At 45.0% G+C, this 12,761-nt stretch overlaps 1 protein-coding gene across 3 annotated transcripts in view; it reads left to right on the top strand.

The window, feature by feature from the left end:
• Positions 1-12,761, top strand: part of SHISA6 (shisa family member 6) — a 330,433-nt gene that overhangs the window by 159,395 nt on the left and 158,277 nt on the right. For 2 of the 3 annotated variants that reach the window (XM_077166011.1, XM_077166012.1), the window contains exon 3: positions 6,237-6,332. The exons of the other annotated variant lie outside the window; for it this stretch is intronic. In XM_077166011.1, coding sequence (XP_077022126.1) covers positions 6,237-6,332 — 96 coding nt within the window. The remainder of the gene's footprint in view (positions 1-6,236; positions 6,333-12,761) is intronic. 3 annotated transcript variants of the gene reach the window in all.

Raw genomic sequence — 12,761 nt, forward strand, 5'->3', positions numbered from 1 at the left:
AACATCTTTTAAACATTTTCTTGTTTTATTGTATTTTGTTTCTCCGTTTTCGTTACATGGGCTGGGGCCGGGAATCGAACCGAGGTCCTCCGGCATAGCAGGCAAGCACTTTGCCCGCTGAGCCACCGCGGCCCGCCCTTGTCAAGTTTTTTAACCAGTACACCACACTACCTCTGCTGAAATAAAAGTCTTAAAATTCTTAGAAAGGCCATTTCACTGCCTATAGGATGAGTGTTTTGTGAAGTTGGACTAGATTGAATTGTTTTTTTCCTTTATTTTTTTAAATAGCATTTCACTAAGGTACATCTAGATATTGGTCCTTTTTAAAGTATAGTCTAACACTTGATTATGTCTTTTGATCTAAAGACCAAAGTCTTCCATCTGCTCAGAAAAGAAAATCTATTAACATGTAATTGCTTCTGAATCATCCCTCTATCTCTCCCCTGGGAATTTTGTTTTAAATGGAATGTAGCTCTTGTTCTAGTCTCTTCTTTTTTCCCTTCATTTCTTCCCTTTGTCCTCTCCTAGTTCCCTATGCATTCCTCTCTTTGTTACTTTACTTGGCCAGTACCCTTCACTATCCGATCTGTTCTCCACATCTGCAACTCCAGGCAAACTTCTTGATCAGCCTGTTTCTTCCCCAGAGCTGTTCTAATTTCACAGATGCAAATTTCTCTTAAATCTTATTGAGCTCATCATTGAAATATTATCTCATCCCCCCTCCTGTTACTTGCAGCAAATCTTTACAGAGAAACTTCCCCTCCAGTTATTCAGGGTGGCTTCCTTACCAGAGCCACCAGCACTGTTCAACTCCAAGAGCCCTACCTAGTCTTGGACCCTGTCCTTAGTTTTCATCTGCCTTTTGCCTGGGGTACAAGTGACCTCAGTGCTGTCCCTATGACTCCTGACTTCTACCGAGCTTCAGATCTGTCGAGCAGTAGGAGTTCGTGTGATTATGAGTTAGGACAAACCTTTGCTGCTTTGGGAAGACTTGATGATGTGAGGATGGAGAGGAAGCAGCGGAACTGGAAGCATGGAAGTCACCCAGACTTTGTGCAGGGCAGCTCAGCAGGCGACAGCAGGCTCACCCTTCAGCACCCAGGTCCAGTTAGGGACTGTGTGTCAATCAGTACTGTGACACACGCCAGCTCACACTACTTGGCAGGAGTGTTTCACAGAGCTGTTGGGCAATAACTCCCAGTTTTGCTTACCCAGGCCTTCAGTCTGCTGAATATATGGATGTTTCTTCAGAACTGCAATTTGGGCAAAGTTTGTTCTCCTTTGGCTCCTTCACTGATAAACAACAGATGTACAGAGACTTGGGGTGGTGGCTGGAGGAAGGGGGGTGGGGCGGGGGTGGGGGAGGTGCTCCTTGACTTACAGCTAATGAATTCTGTCAGACCTATTTGTACTATACATTTCATCAAACCATAAACTCTATCCTCCACCAAGGCAAAGAAGTGGCATTGAGTCCCCTCTCTTCTCACCATCCATCTGAATGGGGCTTCAGTTTTAACAACCATTTCCCGCTTCCTCATGCCTTTATCCGTGCTAAACTGATTATTCTAGTCCGCTAGCTGCCTGAATGCAATATACCAGAAAGAGAATGGCTTTAAAAAGGGGGAATTGAAAAGTTGCAAGTTTACAGTTCTTAGGCCATGAAAATGTCCCAATTAAAGCAAGTCTATAAAAATGTCCAAATTAAGGCACCAATAAGAGGTTACCTTCCCTCAAGAAAGGCTGATGAAATTCCGGGTGTCTCTCTCAATTGGAAAGGCACATGGTGATGTCTGCTAGCTTTCTCTCCAGGCTTCGTGTTTCACAAAGCTCCCCGGGGGTGCATTTTCCTTTTTCATCTCCAAAGGTCTCTGGCTGCCTGGGCTCTGGTAATTCTTGTGGCTCTGCTGTGGCTCTCAAGCTTTTTCCAAAACGTTTCCTCTTTTAAAGAATTCCAGCAAACTAGTCAAGACCCACCCATAATGGGTGGATCACATTTCCATCTAATCCAAAAGTTAATACCCACAATTGGGCATGTCACATCTTCATGGAGATAATCTAATAAAAAGATTCCAACCTACATTATTGGATAGGGATTAAAAGAAAAGGTTGCTCCCACAAGATTGGATCAGGATTAAAACATGGCTTTTCTAGGATACACAATCCTTTCAAACCAGCACAGAGGGGAACAGATAGTATAAATCATTCTAGACTCTGACCTCCCAGCATTGGCCCTGAATCCGCCTAGAGACTGACCTGTCTCCAGCTTTCTCCAACACATTGCTTCCTAAAGTGTGGTCCTTCAACCTGCAAGCATCATCAGCATCACCTGGAAATTTGTTAGAAATGTAAATTATCAGGCCTCACCCTAGACTTACTAAATCAGGAATTCTGTGGCTGGGGCCCAGCAGTCTGTGTGCTGACAAGCCATCCAGATGTGTCTGATGCATGCTCAAGTTTGAGGATCACTGCCCAGCAAAAGCTAAAAACTGTCACTGTGGCTTCTCCAACTCAGCCTCGGAGTCAGCTTTCTGAAAAAGTATCCTGAGAAATGCCTTTGAACAAAAGAAAGGCTCCCTGGAGAATTCAGTGTTCATTGGCTCTGAGCAGTTCCTAGACCTGGTTGTCATGTTTGGTATTAATTTCATTCAACCAACATTTTTTCGAAAAGATTTGACATAGACTTCTTTATTCCTGCCAAATGTTCTTGGTCCTGCCCCATCAGCTCTCAGCATATCCCTTCCCTCTACCCCAAACTCAACACCTCAGGGCTCCAACGTCTATGTATTTGTGCATCCCCAAGTGAACTTTTATTTCTCCTGGCATACCATTTCCATTGTGTCCTGGTGAAGGTCTCAGTGAAGGTCACGGTTAAACTTGTTCATACGACAGCCGGCGAAGGTGGTTAGGGTTAGTGTTGAGAAGGAGTGTGGACTTTGGGAACAACTATGTCTAGTTAGCATCTGGGATCTACCAGTGACTAGCTTCATGAACTTGGGAAATTGACCTTTTTGCACAGAATTCTTGTGAGTGAATGAAGCAGGTGTGTACAATGGATGCACCATGGGATTTGGAGTCTGCAGACCGGGATGCTAGTTCTGGCTCAGTCATTTACTAACTTTGAACCTTTGGATTCATTTTTCCATCAATAAAATGGAAACAATAATAATTGTAAGCAACTTGCCATTGCTGGGTTGATTAAATTTTTGTCAATAGAATATGTGAAAGATATCCATAAACTGAAAAATGCTATAGAGTATTAGCTATTGTTATGTGCAGAAGGAAAAGAGAGAGAAAAAGAAGGGAGGAAGAATGGAAGGAGGCAAGGAAGGAAGAAAGAAAGTAAGAGGAAAGGAGGGAAGGAGGAAGGAGTGAGGGAGGGAGGGAATTAGGGAGTGAGGGAAGGAAGGAAAGAAGCAGACCGTATGCAGAAAGGCTTCATCTCACTAACTCACAGTTGTGCATCAGTAAAGTTTAGTACCTTTCCAAGCAAGCAGAGCCTCAAAGAGCTATAGCAATGCTTAGTCCTGAGGGACCTTGTTCCCGCTGACAGATAAGAATGATTTATAGGTAGCAAGGATGCTGTTTTATGTTCCATCTTACTCAGAATTGATTTGTTTATCAAAAATTTTATTTATAAGGAGCACAAAAATAAACCAGCCAGAATTCTGCAGAATGTATTGCAAGTTCTGAATTAATGAGGTCCAAATTTATGACGTTTCTGAATTGTTGCCTCTTTTTCTTACTCTCCCATTGTCGGGTATGAGGAGAAAGTGACAATGTTACCAATTGCTGAGGATTGAATCATACCCCACAAAAGACGTGCTTAAGCCGTACTCCACATTCCTGGGGTTGAGAACCCATTTGTTAATAGGATCTTTGGAGGTGTTATTATTAGTCAACTGGTGGACTTATCTGTGAATGGGGTCTTTGGAGATCCTTTTAAGATGGGACAAAATAGAATGAGGGCAGGCCTTCATGAATCCACATGGGTGAAATCCTTGTAAGCAAAGGAAATTGGACACAGAAGTGGAAGCCAGAAGTGAGTGGGAACCACAGAAGCAGATGCAAGGATGGAGAGGTGGTCATGCGATGGAGGATTGCTGGGATGCTGTGGACTCTGGGTGGAAGGAAGCCCTCTGCTAATACCTTCATGTTGGACTTCCAGCCTCCATAACCACAAGACAACAAATTCCTGTGATGAAGTCAACCACCGTCTGTTATTTGCCATAGCAGCCCTCACAAACTAAGATGCAGAACAGCATCCCCATCTTCCGGGACTTGGAATGCACCCCGCCACCCCATTTTACCCCAATCCTTCTTCCCCTGATGACGAAGCATTTCTTCAGCACTTAGACTCTAGATTCCAGGGTAGTGTGACATGGCTGGGGATATGGCCTGATACTTCTTAGTCCAACTCTAATAATTCTGTTCTCTAAAACCATGGATTATGACTAAAGTATTTTATAGTAAGACATTTCCTGTGGAAATCCATGTGCTCTGGGGAATCAAGTATTTTATTCCAGAGTGGAGGGAGTAAGAGAAACAGTGGCAAAAGTCTCTTGGGTTTCTGTTGTGCTAAGACAACAGTTTTCAAGGTGTGGTGCCTGAACCAGCAGCATCAGCATCTCCTGGGAACTTGTTCGAGATGCAAAATCTTGAGCTCACCCCAGGCTACTTCATCTGAAACTCTGGGAGTGGCACCCAGCAAGCTGTGTTTTACCAAGCCCTGCTAGTTTATTCTGAGGCATGCTCAGGTTTGAGAACCACTATTGTAGGAGATGAAAGAAGGAGCTGGGCCAGAGCAAGAATACTAGAACCATGTCCTTAGGTAGTAGATGGTGCCTGGCACCCAGAAGCCAACACATAAATGTTCATTGAACTCACCTGAATAAACTGAATTTGGGTTATTTCTCTACTTAATCTAGGGTGTTGGTCCTCCTTCCTTTAGCACACTGGAATCATCTAGACAGCTTTTCAGACATACCCATGCCTAATTCCAATCATGGCCAGCAGATTCAAATTCCTGGAGCTGGTTCTGGGCATCTGTATTTGAAAATCTCTTAGATGATCACAGTGTGTACCAACAGTTGAGATCTCTTGATTTGAGTCTTCTTTACATTTATCATAACTTTTTCCATCACGCTTTTATTTTACCTATTTATGTCATAAAAATTACATACTCATTGTAGAAAAAAAGCTTGGAACGTATGGGAAAATTGAAAGGAGAGAAGAAATAACACTCAAGTTCCAACTCTCCAAAGGCAGTTGTGAATATCTTGGTGGGGTTTTCTTTCAATCCTTTTTTTTTACTTTTTGAATGTGCTGGTTTGAATTTCTTAGAGCACTGTGATCTTATTAAGTATTTTCTCTGTGTGTCTTTTAACAACATTACATCTTCAACAGTTTCCCACATTGTTATAAACTCTGTAAGCACAATTTTTAATACACTCTTGTGGCAACATGAAAAATAAAATGGCTTTTTTTTTCCATTTGCACATACCGAGGCCTTGGGATGGCCTTTAGAGAATGCGTTCTCTCTCTGAATGCCTATATTTCAAGCCTATTGTCAAAGAGTATTTGGAATATCAGAAGCTGAGCATTAACTCTCTCTCTCTTCTCCCATGGTCCTTAACCCACCCTCCATCTCTCCACTGCCCCTCTCATCCCACAGGTGCATGGCGCTGTAGACTGATGTGGGACGAGGTCTCATTGCAGAAATGTGAAATGAGGAAAGCGCATAAATGTTTTTCCAACGTTTCATAACCACCTTTCTACTTGTCAGCCTCAACTGATGCGGGATTTCTCCTAAGACAAGGCTTGTAGTATGTTTCATAAAATGTACACATACACAGAGCAATCCTGATCAGATCCATCCCTGGATGCTTTGGAAAGAAAGAAAACAAGCAAATAAGGCAAGGAGGAAAAAGAAAGAAGCTGGACAAAGGAAAGGAGGATAGGACAAATAGAGTTGTGTTCTGGCATGCTTTGTGTTCAATCAGAAAGGCCAAAAGCAAACCACGTAACCCCTTCTTCCCTCTCTGAGTTCAACATAATGTTCCCAGGACTCTCTTTTGGTTGCACAGTACTGTTTTTGTTTTTCTTGACTACTCCCAGCTTCTGACTTAGGTGCTGAGTTGGAAATGAATGCATCGTCCTGGTTGGGTGAGATCGAGTCGCGTGGATTTCCTTGTTGGTGTCACAGATGCCTCGGGTAATTCTGCCCCATCTTCTTGCAGGGCATTATGGGAAGGATGCTTACCGAAGTGGAGGACCCGATCTCCATAACTTCATCTCCTCCGGATTTGTCACGTTAGGAAGAGGACACACGAAGGGTACAGTGGAAACCATTTTTTACTAAATACAGAGGTTGCCTAGGGAAAGCCAATCTGAAATGTGAAGATGGGATGGAGGCCAGATGATTGCCCAGGAGAGGAGTCAAGTGGGGGTAGTTCGGTTGCAGCTTGTCCTGGAGGTCACAGGCATGACTTTAGAGGGAAATAGACTTCAGAGACCCATCCGTCCCACTCTGCCCCTGGTGTGGTGTGGGACCCAGATGCCAGACGCTCCCCGTGGGAGGGCCTACCATGGGCAGTGTGGTGAACCAATGCCGATGGATGTGGTGGGGCATAGGCAAAGCGCTTCTTCTCCTCTTGGCTATTCCTTTTCCTTTTTAAAGCCCCATTTTATACACTGATGTCAATGGATAAAATTCTGTAATGTGGGTTTCTAAGCCTCCGTGCATGTTGGGAGTTTCACGGACAGCCCTGCATCCCGTGCGTGTGTACATAAGCCCTCTCTGATGTGGACACAGAGGTAGAGGTTACGCAGACCTTCAAGCCGCAAGACGAAAGCTCACGCAACATTCTGCCGAGCTGCTTTATGACCTAGCTGACAGCTTGCAGAGCATCTGTGCAGGGGGCTGGGAATCCTCCTCGATTCTGTCTTTGTTTTAAACAGAGCCATGCTCGTGTGGTGAGCATTCTGTCGCATCAAGAGTAACTGGATACCTAACTCTCCTTTGATTGCCTTCCTAACACCTGTGCACTGTTATAGACCAAATGTGAATTCTGTTGTAGAGGTGGCACGTCCCTGTCTCCCTCTGAAATATGTGTCTGTTTTCAGTGTGAGGGAACAAGGAACTTGGCAATATTTTCTTACATTCCATGCACCTACTTTTTAAATTCCCTATGTGATGTTTGTTCATCCTGTAGAGAAAAAAAGAATCTGTATCTGTGTATGTATTCTCTGTTGTGTCTATTTGTGTCTAAATAAAGTTTATCGAGGATACAGGTGGCATTTGTGGCATGCTAAGAGTTGCAGAATCAAATTGGGACCAGCTGGTTCCAGAAGGAAAACTGAGCTGCCCAGTTAACCAGTGAAAGAAACAATCCTGGTTATGCCCATATCAAACCAAACCTGGAATTGCACCCCACCCCACCCCATATCATCCCCTTTGTATTAGTTACCCATTGCTGTGAAACAAATTACTCTAAAATTTAGCATTTGTTCTAGTTTGCTAGCTACCAGAATGCAACACACCAGAGACGGATTGGCTTTTAATAAAAGGGAATTTATTTTGTTAGTTCTTCAGAGGAAAGGCAGCTAAGTTCAACTGAGGTTCTTTCTTACACAGGAAGGCACAAGGTGATCTCTGCTGGCCTTCTCTCCAGGCCTCTGGTTTCCAACAACTTTTCCCAGGGTGATTTCTTTCTGCATCTCCAAAGGCCTGGGCTGAGCTGCTAGTGCTGAGATGAGGCATGCTGAGCTGCTTGGGCTGTACTATGTTGAGTCTCTCATTTAAGCACCAGCCGATTAAGTCAAATGTCATTCATTGCAGCAGGCATGCCTCATAGCCGACTGCAGATGTAATCAGCACAGGTGAGGTTCACGTACTATTGGCTCATGTCTGCAGCAACAGAACTTGGCACCTTCACCTGGCCAAGTTGACAACTGACTCTAACTACCACAGCATTTTAAAACAACACTAAATTTATTTTCTCATGGTTTCTGTGGGTCAGGGATTGGGGAGTCTCTCTGGCTGGGGGTCTTCATGAATCCAGAGCTACATCATCTGAAAGGTTAACTGGGGTTCAAGTGATTGCTTCTAGAATGGTCAGCTCCCATGGTGCCAGGTGGTGGCAGGGGCTTCAGTTTGTCCCCATGGGTGACTTGGGTGTCCTTACAACATGCGGCCACCTTTCCTCAGAGTGGGTTGCCTGAGAAAGAAAAAGACAGAGCTGCAGTGCCTTTTATGACCTAGCCTTAGAAGCCACACACTCTCGTATCCACAATATCCTATTGGTTACCCAAATTGGCCCTGTCTGGTGCAGGAGGGGTCATATAGTAATTCTATACTTAATTTCTGAAGAACCACTAAATTGTCTTCCATAACAGCTGTACGATTTTACATGCCCACCAAGTGTTCCTGTTTCTTTACAACCTGTCCAACACTTGTTATTTTCCATGTGTTTTTTTTTTTTTTAACAGTAGCTACCTAGTGGATATGAAATAGAATCTCATTGTGGTTTTGACTTGCATTTCCCTAATGGCTAATGATGTTGAGCACCTTTTTGTGTGCTTTTTGACCACTTGTATATCTCCTTTGGAGAAATGTCTACTCAAGTTTTCTGCCCATTTTTTATTGGAGATTGTCTTTTTGTTGTGGATTTATTTATAGGATTTCTTTATATATTTTGGATATGTGATTTCCAAATATTTTCTCCCATACTGTAGGTTGTCTTTTAATGTTCATACTGAAGGTCCTTTGTGTGCAAAAGTTTTTAATTTTATGAAGTCCCGTTTATCTATATTTTTTCTTTTCTTGCTTATACTTTTGCTGTAATGTCTAATAAACCACTGTCTAGCACAAGATCCTGAAGATTCTGCCCTATGTTTTCTTCTAGAAGTTTTATAATTTTGGTTCTTATATTTAGATCTTTGACCCATTTTGAGTTTAAAAAAAGCTTTTTAAAAATAAAAGAATGGAAGAAGGGTATTCTAGTTTGCTAGCTACTGGAATGCAACATACTAGAAACCAAATGGTTTTTAAAAGGGGAATTTAATAAGCTGCTAGTTTACAGTTTTAAGGCTGAGAAAATGTCCTAATTAAAACAAGCCTATAGAATTGTCCAATCTAAGGCATCCATGGAAATATACTTTGGTTCAAAAAGGCCAATGAAGTTCAAGGTCTCTCTCTCAAGCGAAAAGGCATGTGGCAAACATGGTCAGGGTTTCTCTCTCAAGTGGAAGGGCACATGGTGAGCACAGCATCATCTGCTAGCTTTCTCTCCTGGCTTCCTGTTCATGAAGCTCCCTAGGAGGCGTTTTCCTTCATCTCCAAAGGTCGCTGGCTGGTAGACTCCGCTTCTCGTTGCTATGTCATTCTGCTCTGCTCTCTCTAAATCTCTAGCTTTCTCCAAAATATTTCCTCTTTTACAGGATTCCAGTAAACTAATCAAGACCCACCCAAATGGGTGGAGACACGCTTTCAGCTGATCCAGCTTAACAACCGCTCTTGATTAAATCTCCAGGGAGATGATCTAACTACAGTTTCAAACATACAATACTGAATAGGGATTGGAAGAAATTGTTGCCTTTACAAAATGGGATTAAGATTAAAACATGGGTTTTCTAGGGTACATACATCCTTTCAAACTGGTGTAAAGGGGAATAGGAAGCCACAGGTACAGAAAACTCTTCAAGTTTTACTGTGAAGGAGAGCAGAGAATAAGGACATAGTTGGAAGGAAGCATGATGTAAAGAGAATTTTGATTTTAAAGATGGGAGAAATTATAGCATGTTCATATGTTGATAGGAAGGATCCAGTAGAGAAGGGGAAATTCTGGGGAGAAGAAATGGGTGTTGATGGATGAGAACAGATGGGACCTACTCCCCAGGTATAGGGGCTGACCTGGGCTAGGTACCAAGTTCACCCAAAGTCACAGAACAAAACACAAAACATGTCTTTTGATGCAGGCAGGTGCGTGTATGTGATCATTGCTCAGTGGGATAGGAAGTAAAGCCACCAGCTGGGAGTGAGGGTTAGACTGACCGGTTGCCCTAGTTCACCTGAGACTGCCCCCACATCCTGGGAAACCCCTCCATCCCAGGCAAGCAGGATAGTCCTTCACTTAGGGTGGGTGTCAGTCCCGTCCCATCTGGCTTCAGGGCATCTTCCAACCCACAGAGCCCAGGGGCAGGAAAGGAGGATGCTGCACCTGGAACTGTGTCACCTGCCCAGTCTCAAGGCCCTCAAATGGATCAGGACTGCCCGGAGATTACCTGGAATATGGAGACAGAGCCAGGATGCAAGAAACTGCTTCCCTTTGAGTACCTTTATTAACAAAGAGTGCCTAGTGCCTTCCTTCATTCTGTTTAAATGATGCTCCCTGGGAACTAGGCTGGACCATCCTGCCACCCAGCCAGCTACCCTGCAAGGTCTAAGAGAGAAAATGAGGTGGGGGGGGGGTGCGTAAATGCTGTAAGGAGGAGGTTGGAACAGATGCTGAGATCCAAGCTGCTAAAGTGGCAGTCTCGATACCAATTGAGGAGTCCCTCCAACGGTGGTGGTTGCAGAGGTGGTAGCCCGCAGCTCCGTCCCACGGATCCGAGAGCACCAGCAACAGGTGTCTAGGGGAAGGGGGAATGGGATGAATCCTGGAGGTTGGGCCAATGACACCTGCATTATCTCTTCTCCATGAGAAGGGGATGAAACCAGAAATGGGTAATAATACTCAGGAAACATGCAGGTGTTAGCCAGTGGTGAGTCTGGAGAAATGGTCTAACAAGAAGAAGCATGGTAAGGGTAAGCAAGAAGCATAAGAGCCCTTTGGTCAACACTGTGGGTGGGAGATACTGGAGTATGAGATTTCTGAGGTGGTGCAGCTTTTGTTGGGGACAAGCTCTAAGGGGTAACCCAGGAGAAAGTGGCTAGGCGACGTGGATGTCAGGGTTCTCCTTTGGCTTCTTGAAGTTCCACATGGACTGGGGACATTCAACCTCTACAGTCTTCCAGGGTCTGGGGTATCTGGTTTCCTCCCTCACCCATCTCAAACCCACCACTGATCTGTTTCTCACGTGCCCCATTCTTGCCTCTTACTAGCCCGTTTGGCTGGTTTCTGCCATGATCGCACGTGACAGAGGGTTTGAAATTAGGTTTTCCCTTCTAGAAAAGAAGGAATGGCGGCAGGAGCCTCTGCAGAACCACCAGGCCTCGTCCCCACACTGGGAAATAAGCAGGTGCTCTCAGGCCATCCTGTGGATTATGGCAAGGAGACCCCTGAGCCATTTGGCTCAGGAAACTCAGCTTAGAAATCTTCACAGTCTGGGGAGCCAGAGGAGTGAGTCAGTTTGTCAATCCCAAGATGTTCAAAGGCAGCTGGACTCCAGACAAAGCACAGAGCTCAGAAGGCGTCTGGTCTCCATGGCAACAGTGAGCCAGGGAAGTTCAGCAAGAGAGCAAGAAGGCCAGGCCCCATTTGCCTAAGAACCAACTGGACCTTTTTTTTCCATACTTCTCCATGGGTGAGGGGTGGGCAGAAGGAAGAGGAGCAGAGCAGAGAGGAGCTTCCCGGGCTCTGGGGCTCAGGGCACTGAAGCACTAAGCTGTTGTACTGCCCATTTACAATCTGCTCACGGGGGACTGCTTGCCTTTGTCTGCTTTATGCCTGTTCACTCCTAACTAATGGCTAAATACCGAGAATCAGGCCTTGAGTCTGTTTGTGCAGCTTTATTAAGTGGCATTTCACACAATCCGGATTATTACAATTGAGTCAACCTCACACGGTGAGGCACCAGAAGTGAGGCTGAATTCACATAAATGATGCGTTCCATGCTGACCCGGTGAACGCATTTCTCCACGTAGTGTAACTGCCGTCCAAATAAATAAAAAGCGGTAAGTCCAAACAAATCCCAGTGCGGTCCCTTTGAGAGGTTCTCAGCAGGAGATTTCCCTTGGTGAGGTCAGCTGTTTTGCTTAAAAGCAACTCTTGCACAAACCCCCTTTCCCATGTGGGCCCTGCCACCCAGAACCGTGTTGACCTTCCAGAAGACAGAAAGGACGCTATGACGCTCCTCAACCTGACTGAGGACTCTGTCTCCTCCTGGATTTGTTTCAGCAGCACTTAAAGGATGCAGCTTGATCTGAGAAGCAGGGTGCCTTAGGCCCTCTTCCAGAGTCTCCTGCAGAGCCCACCTCTAAGGAAGCACCACCCCAGTTTGCCAAGGGCAGAGCCCCTTGAAGCAACCTGCCTGGCACCAGGGAAGTTGATCTAAAAGCCCACCAAGGGAAGGGGCATCATTCCTGTTGTGACTTACCTTGCTTTAAGGACCATGCATGGGGTGAAAATGCATGGTCCACGTGGCACTAAGCCATCACCAACTCACACTGCCTCAGTAAAGGTTGGCAGAAGGAAAAATTTCCTGCAGTCAAGCCAGCACCCGAGTCCTGGACCACCTATGTCCCTGTTTAATGCTTACTCGCGGGCCATCTGTGTGTTAACCAGTCCACGAGTGCAGTCTGCTCTGATGGTGTAAGGAGAGGAGAGAGAGTGCAGGGCAAAGGAGAAGGCTCAGCATGCACTGCACAACTCCAGCTCCTTGCTTTGGGAAGTTTCAACTCTTTCCTGGAGGGTAAATGTATTCTCTTCTCAAAAGAGGAATAACCTGGGTACAACTAGAGGAATAACCCCTAGTCTCCATCAGTGGGCAAGAGGGAAGTCTTTTTGGAGCCTTGGGATCAGGAAAGCATCCCCCATTCCACA

This window comes from Tamandua tetradactyla, chromosome 6 (genome assembly GCF_023851605.1).
Source record: "Tamandua tetradactyla isolate mTamTet1 chromosome 6, mTamTet1.pri, whole genome shotgun sequence".
NCBI classification, from domain to species: domain Eukaryota; kingdom Metazoa; phylum Chordata; class Mammalia; order Pilosa; family Myrmecophagidae; genus Tamandua; species Tamandua tetradactyla.